Here is a 15,543-nt window from a genome sequence, read left to right on the forward strand (position 1 = left end):
CACATTGAAGTAAATGTGAGCTCCAACTGGAGCACTTTTTTTTATTAGATTGGAACATTTATAAGGGATTCCTTTCCCAGTGGATTTTCTAGTTTCTAATAAAGAACAAGACCTTCCTCCAAATGCAGTAAGAATAATCTGTCCTCTCCTTTACCTGGCTGCCTCTTTTATGATTTCTACATTGTGGCAATGTAGTTGAAATTGTAGCTGAGTAACAAATATAAAAATTCCTGAATGGCTGGTGTGAGATACCCAGGCACACCCACCTCCTTCCCTGCTATTCACACAGAATGTGCTATTCCTTAATACTTGTTTTGGATAAGAAGCAAGACTAAAACAGTGCTGCCAGGATAATCCAACTTATGGGGGAAATTTTTTTGGCATGCTAACCATGTGCAAGGCTTCAGGTAATTTTCTGCAGAGATCAAGACCCTCAGGCTCCTGCAGCAATACTTGTTGCAAGGAATAGTCAACACAGGAGGGGAGGTGAGATCTCAGTGTGCTGAGATAGGAGCCTCTGTGATGATTTTAACTGCTGGGGTAGAAGAGGGCCAGAGGAGCTGAGTTTAGCACAGCCTGAAGCAGAAGAACCAGTCAGAAGCTGGTTTGGATAAGTATGAGAAAGTCATCCCACCCAAAAATACAAGAAAGAAAAAAAGCTTGCATTAAAAATTTGGGCTATGCAGAGCTATGCAGTTTCCAGGGTTAAGGCTGGGCATGTGAAAGTCAGTGGTCAATCCATGACATAGGATTTCTTTTCTTAGAAATTAATTAAGATACATCTCCTGACTCTCCTCCTGTATACAACACTTAACCAAAAACCACTTCACCAAAGAAAAGACCATGCCTATGACAAGAATAGGCCCTCTTTTTTCTGCAAGTAAATGAACTTCACAAGGTGAAAAAATGGAACTGGGTAGTATCCATTCTTTGGACTGACTCTGATTTGCATAGTAAGCATTAAATCATAATTAATCTCTTGCTTCACTTAAAATTGAATCACCCCTTATCATAGATCACTAGATCACTAAGTAGTGGATGCAGTGAAACATGTATAGCATCTTAAAAAAGTTTGCCTCTGAGCATCACAGTGAATAACTGCTGCCTATCTTGAGTTTCATCATCCAGAAGATCTGATTTCTGCAATCATGGACAGTTATAGGCTTCTGAAGAGAACCATGCTTGGCAATGCCTTTTTGGGAAAAAATAAAATCAGGCAAAATTGAGCAGGCACAGAGAGCCCAGTTGTGCTTTTAAAGCAATCCAAAGCCTCTGGACACACTGGAATTTTTCAGTGCACCTTACAGATTCTGCTCCTAAGAATGATCCAATTCTGTAGCCACTGATACACACATCTTCAAGAAGGATTAGCACCTTTTCCTCCCCAGCTCACTCTCTGTCCAGGTCAACTTAAAAGTCTGTTCAAGCATTGTCAAGATAACAAAAAACACTTTGAAAAGGTGGGGGGAAAATCTGCAGAGGCCTGAAGACTCTGTCCATTTTTATAGCACACATGCTCATTCCCCTTAATCACATGCACACACTTGCAAGGCATCTCCACCAAACTTTCTCAGGGATTTGGTCTGAGTGGCTGTAGTTCAAAGTCCAACTGCCTTGGCAGCTGAAAAGAAAGAGAAAACCATGGTGGCTTTGTAAGAATTACAGTGATCTTATTAAAAAAAAGTATGTCACTCTCTGCTGGGACTTAACATGGCAGTGCCACGCAGCACTCATTGAATTGAGCAGCATTTCAAGCACACAGCTCCTGGTATACTAAGACTACAGGCTTAATTAGGTTCCTATCAGTATTGCTTTTTTCCTGCCTTCAGCCAAGAAGGTGTAAGAAAAGATTGTCCAATACAGATACTGCAATTTAAAGTCTCAAGAACACAGTGGGTGTATATCTACTATAAAATCTACCCTAAAAACATGCCAGTTGTTAAACTAAGCAGTGCATTAGAAGCAGTTAGATATAATGAGAATATAAATGGAAAGAATTCTAGGGAGATATTTCAGCTAAAAACAGCATACACACTATGCTATCTTTTATTTTAATCATGCTTTAAGCCCTGCCTTTTTGAACTTTTTATAAATTCTGCTATCTCCCTTTGCAGTTACTTACATATTGGTATATAAATTCAAAGACGAGAAGCAATTAGGAATGAAGCGAAGACTCCCTCTCTTGATGCTAATACATCAAAGGAAGTGAAAAAACCTTCCCCCCTCATACACACTGGGTAACACAGAGAGTTTCTGCTCTTCACAGCCTAATAGCTCAAGTAGCTCCAATGGAGAGTCTGATGTCAGCCTCTGATTACATGGAGATGCCAGCAATTGGAAAGAGCAGCTTCTGAGAAATCCCAGCTCTCTGACTCTGGCGACCACGCAAGCCTGCAATAATGCATTTCAAACACACACATGTATTACTCACATCAGCTGGCTCTATTTTTTCCCCACTTTGGAGATCACAACATTGCTATTAAGAGTTCCCTGGGAGTATCTGCTTGATTTAGGTACATGTGTGAAGGAAATGTGTCAGATCAGGGGCTTTTTTAAACAGTTGTCGTTCTCCTGCACCCGATCTCTTTTGCTGTCCACTTTAGAGAGAGGCAGAGCCAGGGGCTGCCTTTAAACAGACACACTTCAGAAGTCTGCTTTTGTCTGAATGGAGAAGAAGATGTTGGGACTTTCACACCATGGCAGGGATCAGTGAGGACTGTTCCCACTCTTTTTCTGCACCTTTGCACAGTTCTGCCAGATCAGCCTAATCCAATCCTCAGAACTGAAGCCTCAGAACAGGCAAACCTATGTAAGAAATGCCAACAAAACCTGATTCTGCTGATTCAGAACAGCAGCTGAGTGCGACCCTGAAATTGGGTAGTTATATTTCCTTCCTGCAAGTCCTTCCCACAAGTCCTTCCCTCAGTCCAAGGACATTTGAGAACTGTGCAAGAATTTTTTGGAAACACTCCAGGCCCTTCATCTTTCAAAAAGGAAAACTAACATCTATTATACATCTGAATCAACAGGTGAATGACCTCCCCATGCCCTCAGCAAGTTACCAGAGTCCATTTATTTCTTAATCACCATATCTCCCCTGTACGAGCAGGGAAACTAACCAAAAGTAGGAATGACTCCATTAATTTCACTGGAACATTTATCTTATATTTCTGTATGAACACAAACATTATGCTATTAAGGCTTTTAAATAGAAGCATGGAGTTTTAAAAGGGGCTGTAGGAAGAATTTCTGTTAAACCATTAGATCCACAGTAAGTTCATGTCTCTTACAGGTCTGGTTCTATTTTCTCTGCAGTTTTGCTCCCTGTGTAAAGGAGACCTTATTGGTCTTAAAGGAGCTAAAACATTTCCAGCAGAATTTCTAATAAACCCACTGGAGACTTTTGCTTGGCTCTTAAGCATGAGCAAGAAAGAAGCTGCAGTAACTACTATGATATTACACAGATGTGTAGCTGCAGTGAGGTGGAAATCAAGCACTGAATGTCTTTTGATTTTTTTTTTTTGACTGGCAAGCTCTCCATTTAGCAACAAAATCCCCAAACATTCAAACCTGGTACATTAGCTGAAGTACTATTTGTGGAATGACAAGCAAGGAGCTATAGAACAGGCTAAGGCTTTCTCACCTACACCAGCGGAAGACCAAAGAAATTACACTTGGCAAAACTCTAGAAGATTCACACCTGTATAACAGGGAATGGCTTTGGAGGAAAACCACTGCTTTCTGCTTTTCATCTGTTACCAGGCTGTGCCAGACAAAGTCCAGTGAGTCTACCTGAGCCCTGAGCTCTCAGAGCCTTTCCACCCAGCATCTCTCTGGCCTTGGCAGGACAAAGGATTTTACACTATGCTTTTATCCACAAAGAGACCAGAGTATGCATTCCACAAGCTAACAGGACTAAAAGTGACAACCTGAGCTTTCAAAAAGTTACATCCCTGCCAAAGCCACCTGGCAAATTCCATTCCATTACCTTCTATCAGATACCAAATGCATGAAGAAAAAATACCTCAAGCAAAGCCTCTGAATGGTTGTGTTCCTGTGTTAAAGGTATTCTATCACCATGCTGTAAACAAAGATAAGGCATTTTTCTGCTAAATGACAGTACTCTAGCTAATGGTGCTCTAGCAATGTTAAGGTAAATTGGGGATGGGATCCTTAAGTGAGCAGGTTTTTCTTCCTCTGTCCCTTTGTTGTTCTGACAGCAAAGGTAAGAAGAAAAGCCCATGCTTTGGCCTTCCTCTCCTTTCCACTCTGCTAATGTGCCATCAATCCTCTCCATTTAGAAGAAACCATGCACTGAGGAAATTCTCCAACATTCCCATACCCTCAGCTTGGGTTGTTTACACTGATGGGCAAACTACAGGCAAGTGCACCAGAGAGGTGAGTTCTGTAACACAAATGAGCACACAGTGGCCAGCACAACACCAAGAAACCAAACCTGGCAGGTAAAGCCAAAAGCCTTTCTCCTTTTCCAAAACAACAAGTGAAGAGGTTATGTCATTCCATTTAGGCAGGCAAAGGAAACAAAGCTGAAAGTGATGGGTTACTACATCCAGTGTACAGCTGCTTTTCTTTGGAGGTTTTATTCTGCACCCAACAAAGACTTGCCACTTAATATCATTTCAGTGTACAAAAGGAGCCCTGAGTACATCCTCTTGCTTCATGTCCCCCAGGTTACATTAGTGTGCACCTCTAAAATTGTAACTACTCTCACACTTAGACTCACTAACTACAGATGGACAATAATATGAAGTTAAAGGAAGCTAGGAATCTCTTCTGTTTTGTCTCCAGCAGTATCTGAGATATTTTTGTGTAAACATATCCCATCCATGGAGATCTACAGCTTCACCTCAGTACCACAGAAAATCCATACCATGAAAATTGCACTTTCAATCTCAAGGCTCTCGAGAAGCTGAGATAAAGTGCAGCACTTATCTTCCCAACATGGATGCTTTTTTTCTTTCAAGTTGCATCTATTCTTAAGGTCTTATGTACCTCCCTGAAGATGTCTGCAAGGATGCTCACCAATCCTAAGCCTGGGATGGCCTTACAATGCAACTGAATTCTGAGACAGAAGCATGACAATTTCTTGATTACATTTCAGCAGCAATTGAGACTTCGGTGCATTAAGTCAAGGAAGAGGAGGTGCATTTTCTGATGAGCTTTGGCTCCAATATATATTTTGTAAAAATGGTAGGACTGTGGCAGAAAATACACAAAAACCTTATAAGGGATTAAACATTTCCCTGCAGTGCTCAAAACCCAAACAGAAAAGCGTTACACCAGTGTGGCTAAAAGCCACACTAACAAAAACCTCAAACCAAACAAAATCAAAACAAAACCACCTAAAAGGCATAAGGAAAGAGACTAAAAGCAAGAGTGAAACTTGCCAGGCTGTTCTCAGTAACCAACTTCAATCAAACAGAATAAATTAATGCAGAACCTAAAATTATAAAGAATCAGTTCAGAGCTGTCTTTTTTATCTCAATACTGACACTTCAGGAAAAAAGAAAATCCTATAGAGGAGCTCACTGTAGAGATCCAAGGGCCTCTGAAGAGCACAGTAACACGGGAGATCCCCACACTTGGGAGCAGCTGCATCACTGACTGTTAGCAAACAGCAAAATCAGGAATGGAAAAGTGGAGCAATGAAGATACAGCAGGCAACTTCTGGAAGCCATACAACTTTTAGAAAGATTGGCTACTGGTAACACATTGATGCTTTTGAAAAAAAAAAGCCTGGAATGTGTGGAATTCTCTGGCATGCCAGGGTGCAAAAAGGATCTCATTAGCTAGGGCTTTCAAAATCTGCTGCCCGGTTGTTGCCTATTATTCAGAAAGCAAGTTGGCTTACATCATCAATTTCTGTAAAGTACAATATTCCACTTAAACTGCCAGATCTCTAGTCCCCTAGACTGAGAAATCACCCTTCCAAATAACCATGGAGGCACTGAGTCCCAAGTCTACAAACTAGTCCAGCATTTCTGTGTTTCTATATTACCAAGATAATCAAGTGTCTAATAATAAAACTGGGCAGTACCACACTGCCAACAATAAAACTCTACACAACATCCAGACTGACAACAATTATGTTATTCCTACGTGGTTCTGCTGTAGAAGCAGACCCTGGAACTGCTCATGATGAAAAGCAGAGGAGTGGCAGAAGGGCAAAGTAGTTAGTTCAGGAGCTGAGCAGGAAAGCATTTCTCACCGTTGTTTCTCTTATATTCAGAGGATGGGAAAGGATTCATATTTGCAAGATGCTGGCTGGCCAGAGGCTTAAAAGAAAGATGAAAGGACAAGCAGTATCTGGGGAGGCAGAAGTGAGGGACCTTGAGTTTTTGATGATGACCTGCTTGTAACTACCCAGAATCCACCCTTTACTGTGCCTAACAAAGTTTTCCAATCACACTAAACAGTGATGAAAACAAAGGCAACACATAGGTAAATACCTTTACCAGTATCTTAGTAGAGAACGTTAAATAATTTTCTTAAAGCAGAGTATACACATACTTGCAAATGTTCACCATTGCAACAGCAACAGAGCTGAGAATGTTAAGGCCTTGTGAAAATGACAGCAGTAGTGATAAGCATTACTGGAAAAATGCCATTTTTAATTAATTTTAATTCTTCATTAATATTCCCTGAATCCAACATAGATGCTTTAATATAATGATACATAATTTTCAGTATAATTTACAACATTATTATGCAAAACTGTATTATATGCTATTTTCAAGATAACTCCTTTCCTGCTTCCCTTCCCCTTGGTATCATCTCTGCAATTGCCAAGGAATGGCATTCTGGGCAAGGAATGCCCCTCTAACCACTGGCTCCAATAGCTCTTGAGATGGAATTAGCCCATAATTTCCTTTTTTTGAGTGTTCACAGGGGGATCTCAGAATACAGCTGGCTTATGAGGCCTGGAGAAAAAGGCCTTCCATTGTCACAGCTCAGTATCTGGGGTGTGTCCAGTAGCATTATTTTCAAATCACTGTACTGCATTTGAAGTTGGAATATGAAGACTGTCTCACTGTGGCAAGATAGGCTAGTAGTTTTAAACTGAATATTTGAAAAACTTGTGGTTGGGCTGCACTGTCCTGGTGTTATCATCCCAGTACATGGTGTCTCAGTCAATGCACCAATAAGCCCAGCCCCTCCAGACTCATGACATGCAATAAATTCAATGCAGCCATTACAGTCATGCCGTGGGTGGGGTGGCTGCATGACTGTCACCAGCTTGTTCCTTGTGGTTGTGCATCCAAACCTCCAGCCAGTTCTGAATTATTCTTAGACGTGTCATTTGGGCTGGACAGCTAAAAGACAGCCCTGAGGCCATCCCATCATTTCCATGCTCACCACAGGAGATAGAAGTCAGTATGCCTTAATGTGACGCTGATCAGGTCCTGGGCAGATCTGTGACCACCTGCGATTGCTCTCTTGGTTTCAAAAAACAACTGGGTGTAATAACTTGAGTGTAACACTTTCAGGAGTGAATTATGTAGGCACTTCATGCATAAAACAAACATTAGCATAGTCTTGCTGAAAGTAATAATGAAGGAGGAGGCGTCAGCCCAGAGAGGAGCAAGCACTCCAGGGAAGATGGGCAGCTTCCAGCCAGGCACTTTTATCTGTCCTGGGGAACAGTGAGCGGTCTGCAGGCCAGAGGGAGCATTGCTGTGGGTGTGTACAGATTTTGGGGGAATGTGAGGAGATAACGTGTACAGTGGTGCTGTTCAGCCCTGGCTCTCAGCTGAGATGTTCAGATGCAGCACTGTGTAAATGCAGCTCTGCTGATCCAGCACTGGAAGGGGAATAAAAGCAGCCAGAGGAGGCAAAGAAGTTGACTGTTCATGTACGTTGGATTGTACCGAGGCTTTCACCTCCAGGGAAGATGTGGTACAGCGTGCATGGAGAGAGGTGATGAGGACAGGGAGGTGTGCTCTGAGCAGCTGCACAGCTGCAGGCAGGACACACACCTACTGGAGGAGGGGTAGGGCAAAGCCAGTGTTGTGGAGGATCCCTTGCCTGGCCAGACCTAGGGACATCTGCAGATCTATCAGTGGCACTGTGCTGTACACAAGAGGAAGGAGGAACAGCTGGCAAACACAGGGAAGATCATGGCCAAAAATTTCTCCCCTTTTAAAGAGAGGAGGATTTAAAAGAAAACCAAACACTAAAAAAATTTATCATCGCAGGGATAAAGCCAGACTCTCTAATTAAGCAGATGACATAACTGTGCTGTAATATCAAGATTTTGCTCTGTGATTTGCAAACAAGCTGCACTTGCACAATCCAGAAAGAAAAAAAGCCGTACAGATTAGAACAGCTAAGCTCTGCTCTCACTTACATTAGTATATACCCACACTTACTCAGCTCAAAAGACCTACAGATGAGAATGTGATACAAGGAGTTTCATTTCCTCAGACAGTTCCCTCACGAGCCCAGCCAAGCCTCCTTCTCATTGCAGTTTCCAATCACAGCCCAGCACTCTGCTCTGATTACACTCATGCTGAAACCACAAAAAATCTCCCTCATTTTGGTCTCATCTATGGTTGATGTACATTAATACATCCCCAGCAAAGTCACTGTCATTGTACAGATGCTGAGTATGCAGCTTAAATACCGCTGAATTCTTAAAGCTTTATTCTGTTAGTCAGGACAGCTTCATTGATCCTACAGGAATTATGTATATTCCACAATGCTCCAAAGGGGAGGAAATCCAAAGCACAAATTTTTAAATGGCATATTTATGAAAAACACCTAGAGGAGGGCATGGTCTTGCTTATACTGGTGTAAAATCACTTTGCTGTACTTAGTGGAGCTACTCAGGATTTAGAGGGGTACAGCAAAATGCAAAAACTAAGCCAAATTCTCCTTTCAAGCCACTGCTTTTCCCGAAACAGATACTGAAAGGTCAGAACAAATACCAATCTCTGCTACTCCAGACTTCCAACCCACAGCCCTATCTATCAAAAACCCCACGTATCCACAAGTGCTCGGGAAGCGTATGCACCAGGGAGAGTACAAAATCATTACACTGCTGTGAACATGAGCCATATTCAGCAGAAATCAGCAGCTGTTACGACTACAGAGCTTTTCACTGCTTTTATAGTTTGGGTGGAGAAGAAACAGGATTCAAGCACTGCTCATAACACAAGTTGTATATTGCCTTGATCTTTATCCTCCTCCCCCTCCTCCACCCTCCCCTCTTCGCTCTTCAGGGCCACTCTTTAAACAGAAAGAAGTCATTAGCCAAACTTCCCTCATTTTATGGCCCCGACAGTTAGGTAACGACGAAGCAGTTTTATTATTTCTACTTGAGAGCATTCGATCGGGAATTCAGAGACTCTTCTAAGGGGAAGATATCTGCCGGGGAAGGGGGACAGGCCGGCAAAGGGAGAAAACCCAAATGTGCCCGAGTGCGGCGGATCATCTCCATCATTCCCGGCGCCCAGCTGACAGACCTCGTCCCCCTCCCTGGCCAAACCCTTGGCTGCAGAAGATGCGTCCCGAGAGCCCCGCCAGCCAGCTCCTTACGTAAGGCACAAACCACTGACATCATCCCTCCCGCCGGCATCGCCGCGGCGCCCAGCGGCGCCCGCAGACCCGACCCGACCCGCGCCCGCCCGTTCCCCTCCCGCTCTGCTGCCCCGCCGGGGCTCCTTTCCCACCGGCTCTGCCCCAAACTTCGCACGGCAGGTGGCCAGGGGAGGCTCTCCCAGCCGGAGCCCCGCGCTGCGGTGCACTCCATCCATCCCGCGGTGCGCCCCATCCATCCATCCATCCATCCATCCATCCATCCATCCATCCATCCATCCATCCATCCATCCATCCATCCATCCATCCATCCCGCGGTGCTCCCCATCCATCCCGCATTCCGCGCTACTTACGCACTGCCTCCTGCTTGGGGTCGAGGCCGCGCACGGCTCCCTGGAGGCCGGCGATGCGGCCGTGCAGCGCCCGTACGCGGCGGTGGGTACCCTGGATGTCAGCCTCGACCTCCTGGAAAAGGGTGCAGGCGTGCCGGGCCACGTCGGAGAGCTGTCGGAGGATCCGCGACAGGGCTACGTTGCTGACCGAGCAGAGGTCCAGCACCATCAGCACCGCTGCCGCCTCCTTCTCCCCGCCGCCAGCCGCCTCGGCGCCCTCGCCCGCCGTTCCTGGCTCCTCCGGCGGCGGGTCCCGCGGCGGCGGCGGCGGCTCCGCGCCCCAGCTCTCCTCCAGCACGGAGGCGGCGGGCTGCCGCCGGCACAGCCGCTGCGGCTCCACGGTCCGCTTGGCGAACGGCATGGCCGAACCCTCGGCCGGAGCTCTCCCGGGCTCCCGCGGGCACTGGCGGGGATCGCTGCCCTCCTCCTCCTCCTCCTCCTCCTTCTCGTCCTTCTCCTCCTGGCCGCCGCCGCTCCTTGCCCGCCGCCGTCACTCGCGGGCGGCCGCCGGCGGGCGGCTCATCGCCTCGCTCGCTCCCTGCGCGGGGCTCCTGCGCTGCGGGGCGGCCGCCGCGCCGCCGAGCATCCGCCGCCGCTGCCGCCGCGGGAGCCGGGGCACATCCGCGCCGCCTCGCTCGCTCGCTCGCTCCCTCTCACGCCGTCCCGCTCCGGCGGCGGGTGTGAAGGGGCGGCCCGAAAACGCGGAGACAGGAATCCCGCGGCCGCGAGGAGGAGCGAGCCGCCGAGCCTCCCGCCCGGAGCGCGGCGGGGCGGGGGGGCCGGGGCGGTGCCGAGCAGCTGCCGCCACCGCGGGGGGGCGCTGCGGGGCGGCGCCGGGAGCGGGCGGGAGGCACCGGCGGCCCCTGCCGGGCCGGGACCGGGACCGGGACCGCGGCTCCGGGCGGGCTCTGCCTCCTCAGCCCGGGCAGCCCGCTTCGCTGCCCTCCGGCAGGAGCACTGCCCGGGGGCGCAGAAGGGAGAGAAGCTGCTCCGAGGGGCAGAACGGAACCCGGCTCGGCAAGGGCCCGCTGCTGCGGGAGGGTGGTGCCCGCCCACGGGTGTCACCTCCTGGGGCACCGCGGGGGTTGCTGCGCTCCCTGGAGTCAGGTGCACGCACTTGGGCACCGGCTTCTTAGGAGGTGTCGGAGAAAGCTGGCTTCCCGTCAGACAAGGAGCGCTGCTTCTGACGCAACACAGCTCAGCTTGCGTTCGCACACTTCTGAAAGGTGAACTTGCCTAACGAGCAGGCTTGAAATCTGAACGCAAACTCTAAAGGATTGGTAGTAATTGGATTCAGTAATACCACTGAAAGAAGTACTGTAAAAGGAGATCCAGGCGGATGCAGATGCAGGCACTCCACAGTTTGGAAACAGCAGCTTGTTTGCCCACTTGACCTTAACTTGTCATCCTTGCACTTGAGTGTTGTGGTACAGGCTGTCATTACATGACCGCATAGAGGCAGCTTTTAATTACCTGTGGTCAAATAGCCTGAGCTGCAGAGAGCATCACTGCCAGCCTGGTGATGCATATACCCCACGTTCTGCAGAGACAGCAACCTGCTCCTGGGACAAACTTAGGTCCCGAGTGGGGACACAGCTGCTTTCACAGAGATCAGAGTCTGAGCTGATGAGCTTTGCTGGCCCTGTGCTGGCTTTTAGCATGAATCATTCGTGTGCCTTCCCACTTTGCCTCTGGAAGGAGGAACACACCATGACACAAAGTCAGCTCAGGTCTTTAGCTCTGGTTTCTGACTTGGCTTGAAATGGGTCCCCGCCCTATGCTTGGGCAGGGAGGAGGGCACAGAGCCTGTCCCAATCTCAGCACCACTTCCCCACACTCCCTGGGGCTTGAAATTCAGGTGTGACCCAGTGGGAGAAAGCAGGGATGTGAGAGCTGTCAGAGGTCCAAGGGAAGTGCTCAAACAGTACTAAAACTATTTATTGGACCCAAGATGAGCCACTACTAAAATCACTGGGGTATTTGTACCCCACATTGCTGAGTTTCCTCTGCAGCTGGTAGGCTTTTAGCTCTTGTAATGAAGCATGGACTGTACTCCTCTTCCTGGCTGGGGGAGTCATGATATGTTATTTATAAGCCACTGAAAGGTATTTTAATATTTCATTTGAGATTCATAAAGCAGGGGGGAACTGCTAAGTTTAAATATTTCAGAAAGAGCAGCAGCCACCCAAACTGATGTGGGATCACAAGAAAAGGACCAAAAAACAACAGTATAGCATTACCAGGCAGGAGCAGGAGATACCTCTGAGGAAATCAGCTCAGGCACTCATTTGGCCTCTCTCTCAGGAAAATGGTAAGCCAGTGAACTGAGCCATAGGTGGCAGGTAAAAGCAAGGAGTAGGATTTCAGATTGCATCTTACCACAGCCTCCCAATTGCACCTACTCTCTGATCAGCTCAGACAGGACAAGAGCTGTGCAGCTCTCTTCCTTCCCTGGAAAGCAGCCCCTTGCTTCTGGCAGTATATCCCTACTCAGCCTGAGAAAAGCCACCAGAAGCTGGTGCTTCCTCTTCATTTACTTTCCCCAGTCTGTTATTACCACTTCACTTTACATAGACTCCAAGGTCCTTTTTTTGTCCCAAGCTTGGAAAGGTACAGCTTACCTTAGGGACCCTATGAGTCCCATGACAATTTTGTGACTTGAGTACACGACACACAGCAACAAACCACACAGGAATGAACCTGTTTAAAGGAGGGAGGTTCTGCCAAGTCTGTGCATCTTCATCACAGGGAGCATATTTTCATTTTGAAAGTTTACAGCATTACTGTCCTTCCCTGCACAAGTCTAGATGTTGCATTTCTTAGGGGTTTTTTTCTGTTTTTTTTCTTAGTTTTTCATTGCAAGCAGAACAGACCCATATACAGCTTGGGTGAGGGACACTGGCACATTCTACCAGGCAGGTGGAGATACCATGTCACTTTCCTCTGGTCAGAACACAGTTCCTGTCTTTGCAGGTGCTGGGGAGTCAGGTTGCCCTAGTCATGAACTTACCATGTGATTTTTTATCAGTAATATTATGTGGTGCAAATCCAAATTCAGCAGCTTCTCAGCTGCCCACCCCAGGATTGCTCTTGGTATGTCTGTTGTACTAAGCAGATGTAGTAAGAGGGGAGCAGTCCCAAAGGTTAACCTCAGACTCACCCAATGGGTCTTTGGAGTCCATATAGCAAAAGGAGAGGAAAAAATCTTCCATGGGGGATTTTGAATGTTGTCTCAGATCTGAAGTTCCCCGCAGAGATGCCAATCCCTCTGCACTGACTGGAGGTTTCTCTTGGTTGGAGTTAAACCCCAAGACCCAGAGAATTTAATTTGTGGACAAATCAGCCTGGACCAACCAGCCATATCGCTCGATTTCAAGAACCATTTGCTGACCTCAGAGACTGAGCTACGTCAGAAAGAATATGAGTCATGAACAGAGATAAATAGGTGAAACGATTCCTTGTTTATTTGTTTATGGCAGGAAAAAAAGTCATGTTGAACTGCACTGCTTTCTTGCATGTGGATGAGCTGTACTCCCTGTGTTAGCTGCTATACATTCAGGTTGGGATGCTGCTGTGGATGGCATTGGCTTTCACCTGTGTCAGTGAAAGGCAGTGCTTTGCTTGCCAACACACACAATGTGGGAGTGCAAGAGTGGCCTAACAGAGTACAAGAAAGGTCCTGCTTGATCTCCCACTGGTGCTGCTGGTGGTAGCAGGCACCTGGTCATGGCCCACAGGAACTGCTGTGCAGCTTCCCAGCCTTCCCACCCCTTCCCACCACTGTGCTCATTCCCTGGCTCACACTGGCTGCTGGTAGCCTGGCTGAGGTGTGACTTCCAGCAACAGCAGCTAGGGAATATTCCTGCCCTTGGAGACAGAGGGCAGAGCCATTGGCAGATAAGAAGGGATCTGGTTTCCTGCTACAGGAAGCAGGGAGGTGGGATTAGGCAATCTCACCCGGTTTGGCAGGGCTGCCTGGCCTGCTGCAGTGCCAGAAAGGGAGGAGAGGCTGATGAGTGCTGGAGGCTACTGTCATTTCCTCCTCTTTCCACAGCTGTCAGGAAGGTGCCTTTAGGCATCATATTAATGAAGTTGTGGCCTTCTGGCCATAGCGTGGAATCTGTCATCGCTTATGCTAGCCCACCCTAAAAATATCACTTATTTATTCTCAGCAAAGATGTGACAGACAAAGAAGTCTCAAACCTGTACCCACTTAGGCTAGCAAAATTATCCTTTTTTGGGAAATCCCTTCAATATTCAGCTGCCATTCTGCACTTAGACCCAACACTGACATTCCTTGATCACAATAAGGCCACATAAAATGTAAAAGTCCATAAGGCAGGAAAGCAGCAATCAGTGCAGCTCCCTGTGAGTTTGAACCTGAGTTTGAACTCATTTAGAACTCTCAGTCCTGCCTTTTTGTTTCAGAAGGTAAAAGTTAAAATCATTTCCAAAATGTGGGACATTAAGATTTTACTGGGAAATCCTGAAGATGATCCCTAACTTTGAGTTAGGCAAAAGACTTACATGCTAATGACTGACATGCTAATTCAATTTTGATGGTATGTCCAGGACATCCAGGAGATGGCTTTATCCTTCAGTGAAGGCCACACTGCTGATGTACTGAGACACATATCTTCTCACTCTTGGTTCCTGTTTCCCTAAGTGTGCAGCATGCTAGAGACCACAAATCTCTTCTAGGAATTGCTACATGAATATGACCAGATATTGGTGTTCTATAGGTAGGAGTATTCCTTGTTTATCCTTGTTTCTCTCACAATACTCACAAAATCATTGTTGCTGCCAGTTTGCCATCACTACTAAAGCTGTGCAGTCTGAATTTTCTCTTGTTCTCTGGGCCAGGGCACCCTGTTTCCTCATTTTTTCCTTCTCTGAGAAGAAGAATTCTACTGTCCTCAGTAGAGCTGTTTCCTAATCTTTCTCACACCTCCAGTTGAGGCTGCATGCAGGCATTAGAATGGGGAGTGTTTCTCTGCATTAATCTCTCTCCTGTCCAACTGCATTTCCCCAGCCACTGACGTGCTGTCACCAGCTTACACTGATCCAGCCCACTACTGCTGTCTCTGGCAGTTGTTAATATTTGTATTGCCATAAAACTTTTCACCCTTGAACTATGAGCCCACTGATTTAGTCTTTGGTTTAAGTGGGGAAAACACAGGGCCTGCAGGAGTCCTTGCAACTGTGGCAAAAGGAATTAGTGGACTCTGCATGCTGCTGCAAAACAGAATTGAATACATTCAAACTAACTTCCTTTCTCCAAAGTCTCCTAATTATGGTTGTTATAGAGTTTACTTGTAATCAGAGCAGGGATGACATTTCAAACTGAAGAGTGATTATTAAATTGACACTTCCTTTAAAATGTGCCTGAAGTCAAGACTGACATGCTAATTGAATTTTATTAGCAAGAAATGTCTGTTTTAATAGGAGAACTTCCTAATCTTTCTATCAAGTTCATGCTAAGTGCATACCTACTCAATGTTTTCCATCATTACTACCTGGTATTGCTAGTCAAAAAAAAAAAAAAAAGCCTCATTGGAACATCCCCCTGAGCAGCAAATGCTGTAATTTCCTT

The 15,543-nt window shown here is 46.6% G+C and overlaps 1 protein-coding gene and 1 long non-coding RNA gene across 3 annotated transcripts in view; one reads left to right on the forward strand and one right to left on the reverse strand.

The window, feature by feature from the left end:
• NHS (NHS actin remodeling regulator) overlaps positions 1-10,327 on the reverse strand; it is a 244,250-nt gene extending 233,923 nt beyond the window's left edge. For both annotated transcript variants that reach the window (XM_074534661.1, XM_074534660.1), the window contains exon 1: positions 9,912-10,327. In XM_074534661.1, coding sequence (XP_074390762.1) covers positions 9,912-10,311 — 400 coding nt within the window. In that variant the 5' untranslated portion in view covers positions 10,312-10,327. The remainder of the gene's footprint in view (positions 1-9,911) is intronic.
• Positions 9,231-15,543, forward strand: part of LOC113458923 (uncharacterized) — a 41,010-nt gene continuing 34,697 nt past the window's right edge. The window contains exon 1 of the long non-coding RNA XR_003379676.2: positions 9,231-9,558. This is a non-coding gene — a long non-coding RNA (uncharacterized LOC113458923). The remainder of the gene's footprint in view (positions 9,559-15,543) is intronic.

Source organism: Zonotrichia albicollis, chromosome 2 (genome assembly GCF_047830755.1).
Source record: "Zonotrichia albicollis isolate bZonAlb1 chromosome 2, bZonAlb1.hap1, whole genome shotgun sequence".
NCBI classification, from domain to species: domain Eukaryota; kingdom Metazoa; phylum Chordata; class Aves; order Passeriformes; family Passerellidae; genus Zonotrichia; species Zonotrichia albicollis.